Below are 16,541 nucleotides of genomic sequence, written 5' to 3'. Positions count from 1 at the left end.
TCTAAGCCAATTGTTTATATCTCCAAATGCTTCTAAGCCAATTGTTTGTAAGTCGAGGACCTTCTGTATACGAAAAATTCCCGCAAATGCAACGTACATCATAAGCGAATGCAAAGGTGAAAGTCAGTGCAGTTCATGATCCGGTTAGAATATTCAGTTTTTTTAGGTCACGTGCGGAACTACGAGTAAACTGAAGGAGCGGTATTTCTACTGTCAGGTACACTATAAAAACTGCATTCTACAATTATGAACAACACCTGTCAAATTTGCATTAATCAATGAGCAATTAATTAGGTATTTGGCATATTAATACCACTAAAATGCCTCACAATTTCTATTAAGTATAATACCATGTAATCAAAATACTATACGATAAAAAGTAACTAAAATATTTCTTACGAAAAAATAATACTCGATACCTTTTATACATTTCTTCCCTCGATTTACGAAAGCAAAAGAATCGACCGATTCCTCCCTTTCTTAAGAAAATCCTTGAACTGGCATACAGTATTTCAGTCTTGAGTTTACTGAACCTATTTCAGAAATAAAACATAACTATTCCTCACATAATTACATTCTTAATGCTTTAGGGAAGATGTAGCATTAACCAAAAAAAAAAAAAACTTTTTTTATTTTGAATATATACTATCAACTACAGATTCAATTTTGCCTCGGTGATCTTCAGCTGTATTACAAGGCGAAAAATATTTCGGATGAAGGAAAGTATCTTTCGAACACCCTTTGCTGCTTCCATGTCGTCAACTGAATACATAGTAATAAACAAAATGAACACTCACAGCACATATCACTATGAAAACTTTGCGTACTGTAATCACAAAGGCCTGGCAATATTATTGCACATGCTAAGAGACGAATCACGTGATTATTTGGAAAATCAGCCACCCATTAGCAGATCACAGAATACATTAGATTCACACCAGAGTATTTCAAAAACGAGAGAAACCTGGGCAACGAATAACATATAATCAGCGTGACGTAATACTTAGGTACTGCCACTTATGGAGCTACACGACTACAGCAAACGGGAGCAAACGGGACTCATCATATGAGCGGTAACAATAACATACAAATGCACATCTAAATTCATAAAAGTTTCCTTAATTTTAAATCGTCCTAAATCCCTTTCAACATCCAGGACTGATTGATCACTTCGTTTTTCTATATCATAGCAGCAGGTTTCAAATGTAATCACAGGTAATAATAATCAAATTATCAATAGCATTGGCACAAATGACAATATCCCTAGTTTTCTTAACATTCATACATACTGTAAGAAGGTCTTTTGTATAAACTACCAATTACGATAATCATCCACTGTCATCCAAGTTACTAGAAAGGATAAATTAAATAAACTCATAGACAATGTTCTCCTCAAACAAGCAAAGCACTACGGCCAATCACAATGATCATAATCTTAATTGTCTATGATATGGTAGAACCTAATCACACATTCATATGTACACTATTTCTTGGAAATTATTCCGATTTCTTTGGATGAAATGTTGAAAAAAAAATCCAAATACCTTCTAATGAGTAGTTCATTCTAAGTATTAATGGTCAAACATTTCAATATCAACTTCATATATTCACAAAACTCCATTCAAGCTCAATCGTTCTATCCGCCCCATAATCATTTGACAAAACCTTTCCAAGTCTTACAATCTTCACAAGAGGGTAACAATCGGAGATCTTGATTCACAAAATATGTGTTCGTCTCCTCATAGACCTTCAGAGGCACATCATACCAATAACAATCCAAACCAAATGATACTGATCACGCAATCATGCATCTTTATATCTCATTAAACATATCATGAAAACATTCGTTACCCCATGTCAACCTACTGTAGCTGTAAACAGACAATGGAGGTATGCAGCTTCACATTTAACATAAACTTTCCTTTCCACAAGTACATCATACTTGCATCGTACATTCTGAAATTCCCGAATCAGAAAATCACAACTAAATACAAAAGAAAAGCTCATCTTACGTTACTTCAACAACCGATTCCTCCTCGCTTTGCGGGTTGTCTTGACCTAAAGTTATATTTACCATATCCAGTGGCGTAACTCCAAATACGGCAGGTAGCATCCAAAGGGTGTCGGCTTCGCTTTTCAGCTGATCATTTTCACTTTGCAACTCTTCCTGTTCTTTAAACAGTTCCAGTTTTTGCTCACGTAGCTGCAGAAGTGTAGTTGCAAGTTGCAAGTTATGACTTCTGGCAATCTCACTACTTTCTTTCAGCGACTTTATTTCCCGTTCTCGTTCTGAGGAGAGTGAGAGAAAGCTTAGAAATCATACTGCACATATAAATATGGCATACAGTATACATAACAGTAACATATATTGATAAACATACTTATTGTACAAACAATCCTGTATGCTCTATGATCAAATTCACATTTCAACATCTTTTTTGCTAAAACAAATAGCTCTTGTAAAAATCTCTGATTACCAGCATATACCTCAAAAATATTAGATCCCTTTGGCCAGCAAGTAAACTGTGGCATAATGAGAGAGAGAGAGAGAGAGAGAGAGAGAGAGAGAGAGAGAGAGAGAGAGAGAGAGAGAAAGAGAGAGAGAATATTGATTCCTTATCTCTATTCCTTTGCAGAGGGCAAAACTGAAGTTGTGGAAAGCTATGTAGGGACTAATCAAACAGGACTAAATTTCACTTCAAGACATTATTACTTACATTCCTTGTAAACTGGGATTCTTCTTCTATTTTTCCCCTCTATCTTCAAAGGAAGGATATGTCCAAGAAATTAAAAGAAAAGAAAAGAAAATAAACGTTCACTTGTCTTACCTAACATTTTAGCCATAACACCTTCCAAAGCATCAGCCATGCTACTCATGGCACATGTAGGGCCAATCTGTTCCCCCCTTTCATCAAGTGTGTCTTTTGCTTTTTCTTCTTCCTCTTCCTCCTCTTCTTCATCTTCTTCATCTCCATCGTGGTCGTCTTCTTCATTATGTGTAGGTGGGGACTGTTTGATGCGTGCCAAAATGGACAGCGAATCTTCTGTGGAACACGTTGGGCATACCCCAGGGGGTAAATGCTTGACTCCTGCAAATTATCACAAGAAATAAGTCACTCAACATCAAACTATAGCCTTCAAATATTTAAACAGTTTTTCCCTGTTCAATACCTTAAAACCAAAGTGGGCACTGACATCATACGTTTTGTAATCATATTTAAAAGGGGACTATAATAAATCCAATTCAACTGTACACATAATCTACGCAAAATACAACACTGAAGGTACGGCTTACGGTATATCAGAATGGAATATCTAATATTTTTCAAAACCAGATATAACAGGCTAGGAAAGAAATGTCAATATCTTTTATACACTAAAAAAATGGCCAATACAAATACCACTGTTCATTTTTGTTTCTTTATTTCTCTTTTATTAGAGTTGAGAAAGTCTACTTCATTGATTCATGTTATTAGTCATTATAATCTTTACATTGCTCATTCATAAGTATTAAATCAAAATCAAAATCCACTTTATCTTGTTTTTTTCCGACCTTGCGTCAGTTTCTGCATCAAAAAATAACCATTAAGAGCTGTACTGTACAAAATTATATTTTATTTGGAAGCTTATTAATGTGGATATATGGTTTTTGTAATATGATAGCAAGTTGTAAGTACTTTTTTTGTGTTCAGTACATGTATAGGGAACAACATACAAGTCACTTTATAACGAAAATATCCAACCTAAGTTGAAAATTGTCTCAAGTTGGGTCCAATTAATGACGCAAGGCGGGGTATTACTGTACAATTATTTCTACTTTATTTCCATAATCTTCTCATATTCTGTACAGGTATTTGGTTCTTACAACATATACATGATTTACTGTTGGGGCCCCTGGCCTTATAGCATCCTGCTTTTCCAACTAGGGTTGTAGCTTAGCAAGTAATAATAATAAGAATACAGTAATACATTTTTGTAACAGGCCATTCTTTCCCCCTTTGATAGTTAGTATATTAACATTGCATCTTAACACTTATTTTCTCATTCAAGTTTTTTCTATTCACGTACCTAGTTTCTACCTATTTCTGCATTTTAAAAGGCATTCACTGTACCTGCATAATTCACAATACCCAATCTCATCATTACAAAGCTAGCAGCCATTTAATTCAAGAAGTTTCGATCATAAAATTCTTAATTACAAATATACTGTTTTGTATACAAATACAATTCATCTAAGGATTCAAATACGACAAATAGGACCCTTCTCTCTGGTTACGTTTCTTTCCCTTTGCCTACACAGACACCGAATAGTCTAGCCTATTCTTTACAGATTCTCCTGTCCTCATACACCTGACAACACTGAAATTGCCAAACAATTCTTCTTCACCCAAGGGGTTAACTACTGTACAGTAGTTGTTCAGTGGCTACTTTCCTCTTGGTAAGGGTAGAAAAGACTCGTCAAATATGGTAAGCAGCTCTTCTAGGAGAAGGACTCCAAAATCAAACCATTGTTCTCTAGTTTTGGGTAGTGCCATAGCCTCTGTACCATGGTCTTCCACTGTCTAGTTTCTCTTCCTCTTGTTTTGTTAAGGTTTTTATAGTTTATATAGGAGATGTTTATTTTAATGTTGTTACTAAAAATATTCTATTTTTCTTTATTTCCTTTCCTCACTGGGCTATTTTCCCTGTTGGGGCCCCTGGGCTTATAGCATCCTGCTTTTCCAACTAGGATTGTAGCTTAGCATTTAATAATAATAATAATAATAATAATAATAATAATAAAATGGAACAAACCTTGTCTTGAGCACCGAGTCTGCGATGTAACGGTACAACCACAATTGTTACCATTTCCACTCCTACCAGCAGCTGCAGCCTTCTGCCGCTCTTCTTCGGCCAGTCGCTCGCGCTGATACTCTCCAGTTATAGCCTGAAATGTCATAGAATTTACGATATTTCATTTAAAGGTAATGAAGGCACCAAACAACTAAGCCAGTCAAACTATATAAAAGTAATTTCTCTTTAACTTGGATGAATACTCTGGACCTTAAAATAAAACCCATGGCTTTTGAAATCAATTGGTCAATAAAATTATTACTTCGTTATCAATGATATTCAGCATTCAGATCTTTGTTTCGGATAGTTTAGGTAACTCAAAATCTATTGCTTTAAATCTTGTTTCATCTGTTGGAGTACTGTATCAGGTAAAGCATAAAAAATGGCCTTACTGTATAAAGGGTGGTGATTAAATGACCAATTTATTCAAATTTTTAATTGTGATGTAGTCTGTAACTTCCAGTCTCGAATTTGAACTTTCAAATTTTGAATTGTGATGTAGTCTGTAACTTCCAGTCTCGGGTTTGAACTTTCAAATTTTGAATTGTGATGTAGTCTGTAACTTCCAGTCTCGGGTTTGAACTTTCAAATTTTGAATTGTGATGTAGTCTGTAAATTCCAGTCTCGGGTTTGAACTTTCAAATTTTGAATTGTGATGTAGTCTGTAACTTCCAGTCTCGGGTTTGAACTTTCAAATTTTGAATTGTGATGTAGTCTGTAACTTCTGGGTTTGAACTTTCAAATTTTGAATTGTGATGTAGTCTGTAACTTCCAGTCTCGGGTTTGAACTTTCATGTACCACACCTATCGGTTTTTTAGTTCTTATTTGTTGTCTGCAGGATTAAAATAATGTGATAAACCTAAAATAATATATATACTAGAAACCATTGAATAACTTACCTGCAAATGCTGTTTCCCATATAAATGTCCACGCTTATTATGAAGGGAGCTAAACAGCTGATCACATATTCTGCAGTATAGTTCTTCACTTTCATCATCCTATAAGAAAATAGTATATATAATTATCTAAAACTTTTGGAATATATTTAAACATCTATTATTACTGGTATGCACTTAAAATTTTCATACATAACTGCAAACTTTATAAAAGTATAATACACTTTGGTTTAGGTTTGAATATGCAGACAGAGAAGTAAATCATTAGTGACTGATAATAATACTGCTGAAGCACAAGCAGGCTATATCTAAGATGGGGAAGATCAACTCTTCAATCGCTGGAAGATTGGGAGGAACATCTTTATGCAAAACAATGTCTTTTTAAGTACAGTAATTAGTATTTTACCCTAATTATACAAACCTATGTCCTTTAATTGATCGGATATGTCTGACTAAGTGCGCCTAAACCTGGGATGGTACTTTCATTTTCTTGCCTGCGGGAAAGCATATCTGACTATCTGACGATGCCGGAAAGAAAGTGTTCTAGGATCTCATCTCTATTCCTTCCACTGCTTTAGTAAGGGTCATAGTGTCCTCCCAGAACAGGAAGGCAAGTCATACTGGTCCCCACTAGACATGTCTTGTAAGGATGCACTGAAGGAGGACTTGAAGAATAAACAAGTGGATTCTAGGTCTTGACCACGAACTCCTATAACAAGGTGATGGAGATCTTATATCCTTCTAAAAGGACTTCTGGCACTGGCAAGTAATGCTGTTCCTACTTGCTTTACTCTACAGTACTGTATACCCAAACCATCATTGGCATCTAACAATCTACAGACTAATCATATTTTATCAGGTAATAAAAATCAACCACGTACTATACTATGAGTGATCGCCAGCTGATTAACAGTAAGAAGCCAGCCAAACCTTCAACATGAAAACCGTGCCAGCTCATCAATCAGAGCAAGATAAACTAAGCAAACACCATAAGTAATAGTTTCAATCCTTTGTGTATGATAAAAAAGGGATTTTGACGAAGGAAAAATCTATTTCTGGGCGAGGGACCTGTGTCGCTCCGTGAAATGCTCCTTAAAGCACCATTTCTAAGGTATAATTACTGCTAAATATACCAGAGAAAAAAGTTGCATGGAATGCCAGGAATATACCCAGCTCGCTCATCCCTAGTGAAACCACTTCCAGAGGTCCCTTTCCAATTAGACTTCTCCCTCCTCAAAATCCCCCGTTACTACGAGGTGTCGTTCATTACAGCTACTGCCCCCCCCCCCCCCCCCACCCCAACCAAATAAGAAATAACATCAGAATCATTAACTTGTTAACTGCCAACCCAATTTGAGACCAATGAAATTTAGAAACATTCAAGTCAACTAAAAAAAGAAAGGAAAAAATATACAGTAAGCCAAATGCTGCACTAAGTGTATTCAAAGACAAAGGTTAAATACTTAAAAAGCCAATAGAAAATAAGCTGGTAACTCAATGAGACTGAAATCACATCTGTTAAGGCACAGATTTCAAATAGTCACGATTACAATAAAAATGGTAAAAAAGATGAAATATAAAGAAATAAGTAGATTAAAAATAATGGAAAAAAAGATTAGGTCAGTTGTGCAGTAATGATTAAGAATCCAGAAATTCTACCAGCTCAGCTACTACTATTCACTCTTCCTCCATCTCTTAAACAAAAGACAGCAGTGTCTTGGACATTCGAAGACCACGAGTGCAGGCTGTTCTATACATGAGTTATGGGTTTGTGGTCAACCAATTCTTCACAACAGTATTTCTTGCTATTCTTAAGATGATATAAATTACAATGCTACATTTTCACAATAAATCAGGTAGTACTTACATCAATCTCATCAGTGAAATCAGATGACTCTTCAGTTGTGGTCCCTCCTTTTTTGGTAACATCTGTATCAAATTATAAGTGAGGGAGAACAATCAAACATTTTACACGAACTGACATACACAAGGTCCCACACATGTAGCTGATGAATATTCTCACACAAACCCACCAAGCCATAATAAAGATAAAGGTAACAGCTGGGTAAAAGCACAATGGTAGCTACTAGCACAAAATCTCAAGAATCTTTGGTTGTACTGCTGAAAAACAGTGATTTTATGTGGTCTGAGTAATCAACTGTTTATTAAAAATCTGCCCTGAAAACTACACTGAAGAGAATATATTACACTAGCCACATCTTATTTATGTGTGTACATTTGGTACATGTACCATATATTAGTGTATGTGTATTTGAGGAAAGGGGGTCTCCACTAGTTAGTTAATAACCTTGAAATATCACAAATTTTTAGTAATTTGTATTTTTCCTAACATACTTACCGAGAAACACTTTCTTAGGAGTTACCTGGAACCTCCTCTCAAACGACCAGAGTTTTGTGTAGTTTACCCTACTCCCATTTTCTATAGTGGTAGGCCTAGCTGGGGAAAACGTGCCCTGAGGGCAAACCAAGGTAGGCCACCTGCTTCCCAGGTCGCACCTCTTCAGTAAGTTTTCTGGTCGCGTCGTGTTATACTCTGGTCGTTTGAGAGGAGGTTCCAGGTAACTCCTAAGAAAGTGTTTTGAGGTAAGTCTCTGTGTTGGAACAAATAATGATTATGTCCTTAAGATACATAGTTGCTAAGAAAATTATTGCTGAAAGCCTATACTTATACATACCGAAGTCTATTCAATCAATCTCTAGAAAATAACTTTGAAGAACACTTTCACAGAACTTGAAATTTTCTGTGAAAAATTGTATATCCTTTATATATTGACGGACACTTTACATTCAAACATGAAAAAATTGGGAATTTCATTGCCTACAATATGAAATCAAAGCAGGAATTCTTACTCCAGACAGAGAGGGAGAGAGAGAAAAAAGGAAAGAGCACGTACAATCCTCGTTAGAATTAGCTAGCAAGGGTGAAAATGTTAATACCTTGCGAATAGAGAGAGAGAGAGAGAGAGAGAGAGAGAGAGAGAGAGAGAGAGAGAGAGAGAGAGAGAGAGAGAGAGAGAGAGAGAGAGAGAGAGAGAGAGTAATGTGCATTGGGCACAAGTACATGAACATTATTTATGATTAGATTTTACTTATGAATTTGGGCCTTGGGACTGGGAGGCCATTTAGCAGCCACATGCAACTGGGGAAAACCCCCCACTTGAAGTATGAGTGAAAGTTAATAGGATGGACAGCAAGATGGAAGAAAGGAAGTAGGAATGGGTGTATAAAAGGCTAAAAATGGAGTGTTGCTAATGGAGGAAAGGAATGCCTACAGTGTTTGGCTTGAGGTACACTGAAGGCACTACAACCCCCCCCCCCCCCCTCACCCCTGCACGATAGAAAAATATGAAGTGGCTAGTCGAGTGCTTCAGAAATGAGGCTCCAAAAGTGCTTGAATAAACCTACTTGGATCACTTGCTTGACTGCTTGTATTCTCTTTTAAACAATTCAGGTGTGTTTCTGAGAAAATTCATCAGCTTTGAATGTAAGAAATGGATTTGTTGTGAAAAATAAATAAGATTAAATAATACTGCACTGAAACACACAAAAACCTTTCCATTATCATTACTGAACCAAAATCCTATTTAAAAAAAAAAATAAAAAAAAAATATAAAATTTGATTAGAGCATTTTATATAATCACATGTGACCGATAAGAATTCTTAAATCTTTTAAGTTTCATTACACTTCATACTACTCAAGGATGAGCAGTAGCCTTTCACCACTGAGACTGAACAGTTTTCCTCCCTAAAGTATGACAAAAACTTTGCTTAATTTTATCAATTTAATTATTTTCTCAGGAGATAATGGTAAAGCATGCTTTATTGATTCATCAGAAAACAATGTCAATAAATTATCAACTGGAACGTTCGTAAACAAAAATGCTACATCAAAACTTTCAATTTTAAATTCCAAATTAATGTGAGCACTAAACACCCTAAAAAAAAAATTATTTTCAATGGAGTATGGAAAAGGAATCAAACGCAAAATTACCTAGCATGATATTCTTCCAATTAATGGATAAAAAATTCAACAAGGATGTCCTCTGATATGTCACTTTGCTTTTAACATGAAACTCCAAAAGTTGCCAGGTATAAGATGCTTTATTATTTGACAAATGGTGTAATATATTAAATGGGATAAATACAAAACTACTTGATGTATACAAATAAAATGGATACACTTTTGTCCAGCCTACTAAATGATAAATGTCAAAACTATAATTTCATTACTTGGCTGTCGTCTAAACATGGTATATTCATCAGCTAACTTTTCAAGGCAAGTAGCAACCCTGAAAAACTACCTCTACAGTAGACTAATAAACAGAAACTAAAGTCCTTCTGATTCAATAAAAAATCAATATTACAGGTACGTCTATCAGAACATCTTTTTTACCTTCGCAAAAAGTGAGATAAATGTTCAGCTTCAGAGAAATTCATACAAACAGAAGGTCATCCCAAAGTTCTTTATGATCCATCTGCAATGGGGAAGCACAAAAGTATACTTACTCTTCATACGTTTCTTTCTTAATAAGAGCTGGTAATCGTGGGACTGTCTGTAAGCCTGAAGTTCATTACGATATCGTCGTTTCTCTTGCTCTGATCTTGAAACAAATGCTGCTTTTTGTTCTGCAGTCATAGATGACCATTCAGCTCCAAGGAGTTTTGTAACCTAAGATAAACAGGTAATTACAAAATTTTCCACATGAAAGACATCTTTACATCTAAATTTAAAAATCACTTCATACATACAAGATCAACATCATCAGATAAATAGAAATTCAATCACAAAAATATCACAAATTATTGAATAATTTGTTCAGTACAGTACTAGTAATTTTCCAAACTACAAACTTAAGCCCTAAAAATAGAAGTAAAATATGTCTTCACAGCAAAGGAGGTAGATTTGTTGCTTCTACGTAAGGCCTAACCAGCTAAAAAGGTGCTCTGTTGCATAACTGACCAGGATCAGTTATCCAACCTCCATATACAGTTGTGAATGCTTCATTTCTTTATGAGGAGAACAAGAAAAGGTAGGAGGGATAGTCATTCCCACTTTCCTCAAGGCTTATGCCGAGTATATTACCTTAAACAAGATTCATACTTGTCCCACAGGGGAGCTAGGAGTTACACAACTACAATGTAGCCACCACAGGATCAAAGGAATGAGATCCATATGTTTGTGAACAATATCATAAAAGTACATAGGCAAAGATGGTCTGAAATTCTCAGACACAATCTTTGGTTCAAAATACACTGACTGGTGATAGATGGATACAGAAAGGACTAAACACTCATGAATTCCTCCTCAATATGGCAAAGGCAAGCACTGACCTCTTAGAGCCTCTTTCATTAGATGACTCACAGAGCTAGAAGGAACAAAATCTAAGCACTTCTTTCATTCAAGAAAAGTCAAATAAGGTTTACAATAATGTAGTTTGACCAGTTGAAGGATGAGAACTGATAATACCTCCACAAGAGGAAGATCAACTTCTTACTACCCAGGGTGTTTGTCCTATGCTACAATAGGAATGATGAATATAGGAGCAATGCTCAATATAAACTGGCCAACAACCTCACCTGACCGAACCATAAAGTAACAGTCACTCTCTCCTGAAGGAGTAAATTGCATGTTAAAAAGTCCAAAGGAGCTCTTGTAAAAGGCCTCCTGTGCAATTGCTACTAACTCATACTTCTGAAAAGAAAGTAGGGAAAAGAAAACCTGGAAGAGGAGGAAGACAGCAAAATTTTCTCTACATAACTTCCTTGCTATCACAAGTTGTTCAAAGGTTCCAATTGATCAGAAACAGATGACCTATTTCTCCGAGTTTGCCGATACAAGTACAAGGAAATTCCCAATCAAAGAGTATTCCTAAGCATTTGTCATTTGCTTGGGAGTGATCTGATTTTCCTGATCGTAAAATAATCAAATGATAGTCTTGATTTGTTCTGGAAAGACTAAGAAGAGGCATTTCAGGAAGCCCCAAGCTTAACAATCAGGTGGACACATGTCAGCACTTGAGGTACAAAAAGAGGTGCTTTGGAATGACTAAAATTTAAAGATACAATAATTCCTTTCTAAACTACCCCTGGGAACTCAAAATAGCTTTTCGGGTGCCGTCTTGCCGAGTTGTCTAGTTTACCATTTATATTATGATAACCATAGTTCAATCAACTCCTATATATAAATTGATTTTGCTAATTATGCACCTTTAAGCTCAGACTCACAAAGATATATCATCATTTGTTTCACACAGTATCTAAAATCCAAAAAAAAGACAAGTTTTCTAAGTCAAATTGGAAACTTTAACATAAAAAAAAGAGCTGACATGAGAAAAGAAACTTATTTACAGAGTAAATTACATTAAATCTTGTATTAATATAATCTTGTCAAATACCTCTGCTACCAAAACAAATAAGACTATTGCACACTCATTTCTATTTAGTAGTGCAACATACTCTCCCATCCCTAAAAACAAAATTTGACAATACGGTACTAGGAAATAGCTAAGAATATACTTACAGCTCCAAAACTGAGATCTGGTAAAATTTCTTTGTAGCATTTTCTCCTCTCATTGAGAAACAGGACATAAGCTGTTAATGGGGCCTTTGGGGGTTTTGCTGCTGGTCCAGGAACTTCCGGTTTCCTTTTCCTCCCTTTAGGCCACCCACCTCTGCGTTTCTGTGGGTGAATGTAACGTAAGGCACAAATACAGTACAGGAATCAATGTCAAAAGTTTAAAGTGTACTATTATTATTATTACTAACTAAACTACAACCCTATTCAGAAAGGCTGGATGCTACAAGCCCAAGAGCTCCAACAGGGAAAATAGCCCAGTGAGGAGAGGAAATGAAGAAATAGATAATGTACAAGAGAAGTATTGAACAGTAATAACATTAAAATAGATCTTATATATATAAACTATAAAAAAGAGACTTGTGTCAGTCTGTTCAACATAAAAACGTTTACTGCAAGTTGGAACTTTTAAAGGATAACTTAAACAGCGCAACATACTATTGGCCAATAAACAATGCTGAGATGGTTCCATCTATATTTAATTACGAACCATAACACTAAAATAGTGGTTAATTTATAAAAACTGCAGTGGAAAGAAAAATGAATACAGTACACAACTGCATGCAGCAATGATATTATGCAAGACAAAATGAGAAGGTAATTTTATAATACATCAGGTTCCATAAAAATCAAATCACAGTACTATGTGAAACAAATATGGCAATTCTTGTGACCACAAGAAAAATCTACAATGTCTTAATTTGTTAGTGAAAACTCATGATTCAAATTTCTCTGGAGCTATGATACCTTTTTTCTTTTGGATAATTTCATTCATGTCACTTGAGCCTTCCTTCAATGGATGCACCTTCTATATCTTCATGTCACACTAGTCAGGGTAACTAGGCTTTCTTGCAACACTACCTCACCGACCAACTAACTTCAAAGCACATCCCTAAATTTTGTTCAAGTAATCCTCCAAATTCTAGGATTTTCCAAAGTCTTTAGTCACTTTAACATGACTTATACCACTACTGTAGCGTTTGCATTGTAATAAACTTTAGCTGTACTGCTAATACATCCTTTTACACATTTCTTTTAGATATTATAAGGCACATCTGCTTTCCCTTAAAATAATGAAAGATCAGCAAATAAAAAAGAACTTAAAACTCTCTTAAAAGAATTGTGGAGAAAAACAATTGAAATAGCTAAATGTTAGAGAGCCCTAAGTGTTTACTACTGCCGTAGTCTAGACTTTGCTATATATATAGGTAGTCTAACATAAATTGTTATCTTACACTCTACTCAGCTTACCGGATCCTCAGTAAACTTCCCCATTTCAGTGAGTTTACCAATAATCCTTTAGACTAAATGATACAGTCAGTTTTCCTATCTATATTTCTGTAGTCATTATTAAGAAGTTTCACCAGACCACCAAGTTCTACAAATTGGCCAGCTTCTGAAAGAGCTTTCCTACAACCATCTGATCCTAAATGTCCTTTCAACCTGAGCTACAGCACTTCCTGTAACTTTTTATGATGATCTCTTTGGTCTTTTCCTACATAATCCTAGAACATTTATAATGTTACATAGCTCCAAGTTTCTCCTATGTCAAGAAAAATCATTTGGAGAATCCCACAAACCCATATATGAGACTTGCTGGTTTTGTTACAAGAAAAGTTTAATAACAATAATACAATAGAGTAAAATATTATTGAAGCTAACTTCGGCATAAAATCTATTCAAATTTTGACTTGTCTTCTCTATTATCCTTTTATTTCAATTTTCCTGAAAAAGGTTAGATAGTATATCTAGTTTCAATAAAAAAAAAAAAAAAAAGAATGATGCTCATGCTGTCATGGATGATATTTCACGAGTTTCCTTACAGAAGTTTAACCTTAACAAAACAGGGATTACTGTATATATTTAATTACTGTAACCTTAACCCTTTTACCCCCAATGGACGTACTGGTATGTTTCACAAAACTCATCCCTTTACCCCCATGGACGTACCGGTACGTCCTTGCAAAAAACTTTTTATTTTTTTACATTTTTTTGCATATTTTTGATAACTTTATGAGAAACTTCAGGTCTTTTCCAAAATAATGAGACCAACCTGACCTCTCTATGATGAAAATTAAGGCTGTTAGAGCAATTCAAAAAAAATATATTGCAAAATATGCTTGAAAAAATAAAAACCCCAGGGGGTTAAGGGTTGGAAAGTTCCAAATAGCGTTGGGGGTAAAAGGGTTAATAACTAAAAAGATGTGTTAAAGATGCCTAAAGAAACTGATGACCATAAGTCTAACATCTCAAAACGCAAAAAAATAACAGTATTACCTTCGTTCAAATTGCTCAAAGAGATGGGTTAACTAGTTGTATGAAAGGATATAAACTGCTCATAGGACTCACCTTTAAAGCGGTAGGAGAAGCCGACGGACATCGTGAAGTCGAGCAGCGTGGCGGTACAAAGGGTGCAGTTACGGCAGGAGCTTCCGAAGCAGATTCAGTTGAGGACTCCACGGGTTCATCTACAGATGATCCCATACCACTGGTTTCTCCATCTGTGTCAATTCTCTGAGGCACCTGAAGTATTGCAACAAACATTAAAATAATACTTATGTGATATATTGTAGTAATTTAGTTATGTAAGAAGATACAGTGCATGACTTTATGAATACCTTTAATCCTATCTTGTCAATTCAATAAGATGACAGAAGCACGAAAAAAAAGAAAATGTGTTGTAAATTTACTAAGCCCTGGGCATTATAAATATGGTAAAGTAAATTAATATAATTTCCAACATTTTGTTATTCCACCTATGGAGAAATGGCAAAATATTTTCTCCTTTATCATTTTCAAGACCTCTTACCCTTAACCCTGGATAGTATCTGATTTGTGAACATTCATCATAATATAAAAAAATCCCAAATTTTAAGTTATCTGTATTTTTCCTAACTATACAAATGTGAGTCCTTTAATATACCGACCCAACAAGGGAATCGGAGATAGGGGGAACTACGCAAAATTCTTGGTCGGATGGGGGAGATCCCAGATACTCCTAAGAAAGTAGTTCGAGCTAAGTACTCCATGTTGGAACAAATAAGTTTTATTGTACAGTAAAGAAATTGACATTACATAATCACATAATGCCTCTAGATATGACAAACTTGGAAATAATTTGTATTTTTCCTCACCATACAAACCTTCCAGCTCTTTACTATGGAGTTATATTTTGGCGACAGATGAAACTAACCGTAAATCTTTTAGTGAGGTGCTACTCCCCTCCCTTAATTAACAGGGGTAGAGGGGGATAGAGCAACCAACCCGCTTACACTCGCAGTAGCTAACACAAGCCACTTTGCAATTGCCAGCAGGACTTCCTGGGGGTTAGATGATGGCAGGCCAGTATGTGTAAAGAGCTTCAGGTTCATATGATTAGGAAAAATACAAATTACAGTATTTCCAAAGTTATCATTTGTTCTGGCACCAAATACAAACATTTCAGCTCTTTACTATGGAGACTCACGTTTAGGTGGGTGGAAATCCAAGACCAACTGGCTGGTCACTGACCCGGGGTGTGACTCTTATGCTTCACTAGAGCTGTGGAAGTGCGCAACCTATCACCTCGTTAACTCCCAATGAGAGATAACGGCCTGAGCAATTGTGCGAAGCTGTGAAAACTAAGCAATGTGACTCATCAAGGTAAGACTTCAGTTGGAGCTATACATTTTCTTACCTGGACATTACCCAACTCCTACCTCGCTGGGAGATCCGAGACGTAATAATATAGATGCATGAGTTAGGAAACACAAGTGCCGATGATACACATCTACAGTCAGAGGAGGTCAGCTTGCAGAGTTCCTCGGCTTACTCAAGCCCAAAAGAGGGGAGAATGAAAAACGAAAAGGTGAGTCATACGTAAACTCACACTAAACTTACAACCGCATAACATCTGCCCTCAACTGACTGCTAATTGTCCTATGAGGGATTTCTTATTGATCACGTTCTATGCATCCATCACAGGACCTTTGGAGAATGTGCCAAGGCTCCTGTGGGTTACATCTTGCAGATACTGTAAAGGGTGGTGAACGTAGACTGACGTTTCCACACGCCCACCTGCAAGACCTGCGTCACATAAAAGTTCTTTCTAAACGCCAGAGATGTGCTAATAGCCCTGATGTCATGAGCTCTAGATCTAGAGTCAAACGAGGACAAGTCTGCTTGGAGGGCTCGTTAGATCCCCTTTCCTGATCCAGTAAGAGATTGAGTTCCTTG

The 16,541-nt window shown here is 35.9% G+C and overlaps 1 protein-coding gene across 1 annotated transcript in view; it reads right to left on the bottom strand.

Annotated features, from left to right (window-relative positions):
* Positions 1–1,527: 1,527 nt before the first annotated feature.
* LOC137651354 (uncharacterized) overlaps positions 1,528–16,541 on the bottom strand; it is a 35,030-nt gene continuing 20,016 nt past the window's right edge. Inside the window, 8 exon segments of the mRNA XM_068384651.1 lie at positions 1,528–2,289; positions 2,829–3,089; positions 4,795–4,927; positions 5,734–5,832; positions 7,598–7,659; positions 10,259–10,421; positions 12,273–12,431; positions 14,676–14,849. Of these exon segments, the coding sequence (XP_068240752.1) occupies positions 2,009–2,289; positions 2,829–3,089; positions 4,795–4,927; positions 5,734–5,832; positions 7,598–7,659; positions 10,259–10,421; positions 12,273–12,431; positions 14,676–14,849 (1,332 nt within the window). The 3' untranslated portion in view covers positions 1,528–2,008.

The sequence above is a fragment of the Palaemon carinicauda genome, chromosome 12, assembly GCF_036898095.1.
Source record: "Palaemon carinicauda isolate YSFRI2023 chromosome 12, ASM3689809v2, whole genome shotgun sequence".
NCBI lineage: Eukaryota > Metazoa > Arthropoda > Malacostraca > Decapoda > Palaemonidae > Palaemon > Palaemon carinicauda.
Note: the sequence above shows the minus strand (reverse complement) of the source record. Positions and strands in the feature narration are given on the sequence as shown.